The 6,000-nt window shown below is 34.7% G+C and overlaps 1 protein-coding gene across 1 annotated transcript in view; it reads right to left on the bottom strand.

Moving 5' to 3' along the window:
* Positions 1-860: 860 nt before the first annotated feature.
* Positions 861-6,000, bottom strand: part of med13a (mediator complex subunit 13a) — a 229,515-nt gene continuing 224,375 nt past the window's right edge. The window contains exon 30 of the mRNA XM_039757031.1: positions 861-4,514. Coding sequence (XP_039612965.1) covers positions 4,382-4,514 — 133 coding nt within the window. The 3' untranslated portion in view covers positions 861-4,381. The remainder of the gene's footprint in view (positions 4,515-6,000) is intronic.

Here is a 6,000-nt window from a genome sequence, read left to right as displayed (position 1 = left end):
ACAGTGCATTGCAACGTGCTGTGTATGGGACTACTGTATATAGCTGCAGACCAGTTGAGAGTGCTATGCTGACCCCCAGTGGGCATGCTAGCATCTGTAATGGATTATGGAGTAATAGAAGAAGGTGGCCTGGTCTGATGCATCACATTTTCTTTCAGATCATGTAGATGGACAGATGACTGTGTTCTTTATTGGGGGGGAGTTGGCAGCAGGATGCCATATGGGAAGAAGGCAAGCCAGCAGACACATTGAGCCTTGGCTTTCATGTGGATATTACTTTGACTCATGCCAACCTACAGTACCTTGAGATTGATAAAGATCACATACACCCCTGGCAACATTACTTCCTGATGGCAGTGGCCCCTCCCTTTAGGCAGGGATCAGAAATGGTTTGAGGTATAATGACAAAAGGTATTCAAGGAGTTAACTTGGTCTCCAGATTCCCCCAGATCTCAATCCGACTGAGCATGTGTGGAATATAATGGAAGAGCAAGTCCAATCCATGGAGGCACCACCTCACAACTTTCAGGACAAAGGATCTGCTTCTAACATCTTGACACCAGATTTCACAGGAGACCTTCATAGGTCTTATGGAGTTCACGCCTCAAAAAGTCATTGCTGTTTTGGTGGTACAAGGGTAGCCTACACAATATTAGTCAGATGGTTTTAATGTTATGGCTGACCGGTGTACTTGCATACTTTGTCTTATGATCCTCATGACTACTGGTTTAAAAATGCTCAAACACAAATACTTATCTTTGACACCCTCTTTGGGTGGATTGTGTAATGAATGTCCATAAAGGTGGTTTTGATGATGAGTAGGAACACTGAAAATTAGAGGAAACACACAGAGACTGCAATATTTATGAATAAATTATTTTATTTTTTTCATCCGAAACTGTTTAAAAAGTATGAACTTTAATATCTTCTAACCACAATTTGTACAATTCTCAGCTTCCAGGCCAGAGAGCAGCTTTAGTGTTTCTCCATAAAACCCCTTAGACTACAATTTGATTGTGGTCAGATTAAAAAAAAAAAAAAAAAAAAAAAATATTCCACACAAAAAATTGCATGTCCTTTCCCCACCCTCACCCTCAAAATTAAGCTGGATTTTTATTCCTTTTTTTTATTCACTCCTAATTAAAGCAAGTTTAAGACACATTTTCACAACATTACACATATATGGCAGAAAGTATAAAACCTGAAAACAAAGGCTCTAGGAGGTCCAAGTACTTCCAAGGGAAGATAGATCAGCGCCGCCTTGTTCAGAATTGGGGTGAAATCTGCACCTTTTAAATTAGAATATTAAAAGTTCCACACTAATTCTGATCACTGCAAAGCTGAAGCTGGAGCACCTTTAAGATGGCCATAAAACTGCCAATTGTGTTACCCATTTCCAACATCACAGATAAATAATTCCTTAATACTTTTAAACACTCTGCATATTTTCCTCTAAATATTTCTGAATCAACAATGGAATACATGACAGTAATATAAAAATAATTTATTTAATTGCCCTGAAATAAATTAGTAGTTTTCTGTTCTCTCTCTCTCTCTTTTAAATAAAAAATAAATCGGTTCAGATTTTTCTACAGACCGCTTACTTGGACCTATATAGCCTTTTATTTCATGGTCTTGAAATAAGCACATTTGGTAAGGGAGACAAAATGCAGAAATATTCACAAGATGTGCTTTGTTCCTTTGCTGTGATTAAAATATGTATATAAAGAGACAAACAAAAATGAAAGCTGTGTGTATTCAAGAGTTGAACATTTGGTTTGCTCACCTGATTGTTTTTATTAAAATACAGGCATGGCCCTAAACGTATAAAGGCCTGTTTTAGAAATACATAGCATAGGTGGGGAAATGGGGGTGTTCAGGGATGTAATTATTAAGGCGTTCTATTTCAGTCTGACTAGCTCTAAATGAAGGAGTTGGTGCTTTACTGGGATGAGCAATAGAGCCTGCTTTACAGGCAAAGCAGCATGGAGTGCTCCAATGATGTATTAGAAATTATTAAAAACTAGGACCATTGATTCTTTTCAAAGAGTCAACACTTGGAAATTACCTTGTTTGATGTAATGAAGTCAGTGGGCACTCTTTATAGAAAAAGATGTGCTATTACCTCAGTAAAGGCAATGGTAGCATCACAAGCTTTCTTCCGAGTAACTCAAATGGCAGAAGATGTGCCTCTTGGCTTTAAAGAGTCCATTTCAAGGGACTGACTGGTGCATAATGATGACATTTTTTCTGGTATCACTCTAAGCTTGTCACCAGGCTGTTTTTGTTCTGAAAGAGGCACCAGGCTAATTTCCTTAAAGTAACAAAACAAACAGGTGATGTAAGATGTCCAAAAAACATGATTCGAGGCACCAGGGTTTGCTTCTAAGTGTAGGAAAGGCAAATGTAATAAAGGTTATGGAACATGATTTTTGCAATAAGTAAGAAAAAAAAAGAAAAAAAAAAAAAAAAAAGGAAAAACAGCAGCAGTGAAAGCGGTCGTATTCAAAGTCTGCACGCTACTGGACTGCCCTCCAACAGTCTCAAAAGCTCAAATCCTAACTTCAACACTCCTTTCTAAGGAAGAATTTTCTTAAAATGTGCATTCTGGAGAAACATTAACTGCTACAAAACAATTTGGTTGCAACTTTGCACGACTTTTTGTACAGTAGAAGCAAATAAAATCTGTTGACATCATTTTATTATTTATATATATATATTTACACAAATAAAAGTGGACAACGTCTGACCTGACAGCAATGCTTATATCCATGTCTGTGTGTCTATGTATAAATATACACACACACACGCCCGCCCGCACACCCCCTAGCCATTTAAACCTGCTTTGACAAGATTCTTTACAACTTGAAATAGTCTTATGAGGATTGTGAACATTTTCAAGTTCTGCAGAGGGAGTTAGAAAAAAAAAAAACAAAACAAAATAAATAATAACAGCAATGGCTATGCTCTCCCATTAAACCAGAACAGGAGGAATCATCTCCTCATGCTGGTATCTAGTTTGCACCACAGGATTTGTTTTACAATTTTATACCTCACATTTGTGTACACAAACCTTTTTCTGTCTGTTATAATGTATCAAACTGTGTTTGACCCAGCCTGGACAATATGAAAAATGGAAATTTATCAGTTCATTTTGAAAAGTGTAATCCACTTGCCAACTAGGGATATTTAAAAAACAAATATCTATTTAAAATAAACAGCTTTTATGACAATCTTTTTGCTTTATATTAACTCCCATTATAAAAATAAATAGTGTAACTGGGGTTTTTCCTCACAATCTTGAGCCCCAAAAGCTTTTGAGTGTAGTTAGTTTCCCCTCCATTCTCCAGGCGATCATAATCACAGTAGCAAAAACTGAACATACAGGTTTATAATTTAAGAGTAAAGCCACATCTCTGTTTAGCAAAACTCCAGATTTCTTGTATATAACTATCTGTATACATAATTGTTTTGCTTGTGTCTTTAAACATGTGGTATAAAATAGTATATTGAACAACTGTACCCACCCACCCTCACAAGAATAAACACAGTGAAGTTCATAGCTATACAAATACTCTTCAGCCATGGTCCATCCCCCACCCACCCACAGAGGTGCATCCATTAAACCGTAATCACCCAGCCCAGAGTTATTTGTACATCATAACATTACAAATATGTCATCCCCTTACAAAAAATAATATTCTAAAAGCAATCTACTGCAATTTTTTTTGTAGTTTTGTTTTTAATTAAGACGATTACATAGATTTTTAGACCAACTGCTTTAAAGCAAGAAGGTGGTATAAACCTTCTAGGATTTTTTTTAATATAAAAGAGGTTAAGAAATATATGACAATTTATACATTTAAAAACTTAATAAATAGATAGATGCAGGCATTTAATTTGGATACTGGTGCTAAGGAGCTACCATCCAAAAAGATTTTTTTTACATAAATTTATGGAGAAGATAATCCAACTTTTGCAGACAGAGCGTCCCTTTACTTGTAACATTTCTGATTGCAGACATTATGAACTAGAGTAGGAGATGGCTACATATGAAAAACCCACAACGAACATTTTTTCCTCAGCTAAATTTCCATCCCACCACAAAAAAAAAACCAAAAAAAAAAAACAAACAATCTTTTACATGAAAATATGTAAAGACTATTTCAGTGGTAGAAAATAAATTGCACCTCCTTCACTTGCAATGGGAGATTAACTTTTCCAAATTCTTATAAAGTCCAGCAAAGTAGTTATCATTGTGAAAAGAATGGCAATAAAAATAGTACAATAAATAGGCATTGGGGTAATAATAGTGAAGATAAACAAAACAAAATCCCTTTTGAATATTTTTCAACTGTGGATGAACTGGGGCTAATGTGATTTACAGCATATTCATGATGAAGTTGTACATCTGATTGAGCACCACAAAGTGAATGGGTAGACAGGATCTTCTGTCCTGGGTAGCTGGGTCACAGGTCAACCAAGACAGGGCATTGTACTGTTCCAAGACAAACCTGTAGAAAAAATAAAGAAATACATTAATGGCTTATTGAGCATCTTCATACAAGACACAAGGGAAGAGTGCACACGGAATACACAACATCCACACTGCTTTATAGTGAGGTTTGTTCCCAAATAATGAATGCAAGTTTCTTTTTTAATGTATTTTGTATTGGATTCCTACTTATGGATTCCTTTGAACTATGCTGTGCTTAGAAGTGCAAGTGAAAACATACTGGATAGATTGAGAAGATGTACTTCATGCTCATACAGCACTTATGGAAAGAACAGGGTGTAGGGTGTATAATTTCAGATTATGCAGGGTTTCTTCCAACATCCTGCTCAAAAAGGAACAGGATAAGAGGAGAAATTTAAACTGAGGGGGTTTAATGAGGCTGAAGCATTGGTTTCAGAATTTATGAAATGTGCCAGTATGCAAATACATTATATATCACTTAAGTGCCATAATTCCTGATAAATTGTTATAGAAGCTACTACTGCAGGAAGTGCTGTCTCTATTGTCAATAGTTTCAAAAATATTCACAGAAAATAATTTATCCGTATGCAAAACATAATGGACATATTTAATGCTTATATTACAGTAATGATACAATAAGATAAGCTTTGTATGATAGTAAATTTAGCATTATTTTCCACAAAGAGACCAACAAAAAAACCATAACCAGCTAAGTTACCTTAAATTATTTAAAATCAGTAATTGCAGGAATGTTTTACAACATACTTGCTACAAAATCACCTACAATGAAAAATAAAATTGTATCTTTGTAAGGTGCATCAAGCAAATCAATCTTCTTACTTGTCAAAGGCTGTAGTGTACAAGACTATACTGACACTATACAGTTCTTTAACAGGAGACAACAAAATGAAAGATTTTTGCACAGATCATGTATATAATGACATGGAAATTTACTAAAAACTTCTGTAGTATGAAAATAAAGGCAGAACAAATACTTAAGACTACCGTGTAAGAATATTCAAGTTTATTTAATCTTATGAGGTGGACACACACACATAAATAAATAAAAAAGGGAGAGACAGATACATACATAGATATACACAAACAGAGTCATATGAAAAAAAGGGCCAGTATATCACACAAGATACCACATTATGAGTTTGCTAAAAAAATGACCAGAAGGTGGCACTCATGATGCATCATTTCTTGTTGATACGTTTCCTTCATTTACTTTCTGTACTGTACACTTTTAAATAATTTTGAATTATGAATTTTACAGCAAATGTCATTTCTATTCAGGAAAACCTTTTGACATGTATGTTCTGACTATATTGAGCTTATATGCTTTATATAAAGATTATATTTTAAACTTTAACTGAATATTTGCATGTTTTATTTTTTTTAAGATCAAATTTTTTTTTATTATGCAAAAAAGGTTGGTTACCAAGAAAACAGATACAAACCAGATACTTTAAGAAACCTCTCAATAGGAAATATAATAAGGAACTGGCAATCTAATGAAA

Source organism: Polypterus senegalus, chromosome 6, assembly GCF_016835505.1.
Source record: "Polypterus senegalus isolate Bchr_013 chromosome 6, ASM1683550v1, whole genome shotgun sequence".
Taxonomy (NCBI): domain Eukaryota; kingdom Metazoa; phylum Chordata; class Cladistia; order Polypteriformes; family Polypteridae; genus Polypterus; species Polypterus senegalus.
This window is presented reverse-complemented; position numbering and strand designations above follow the sequence as displayed.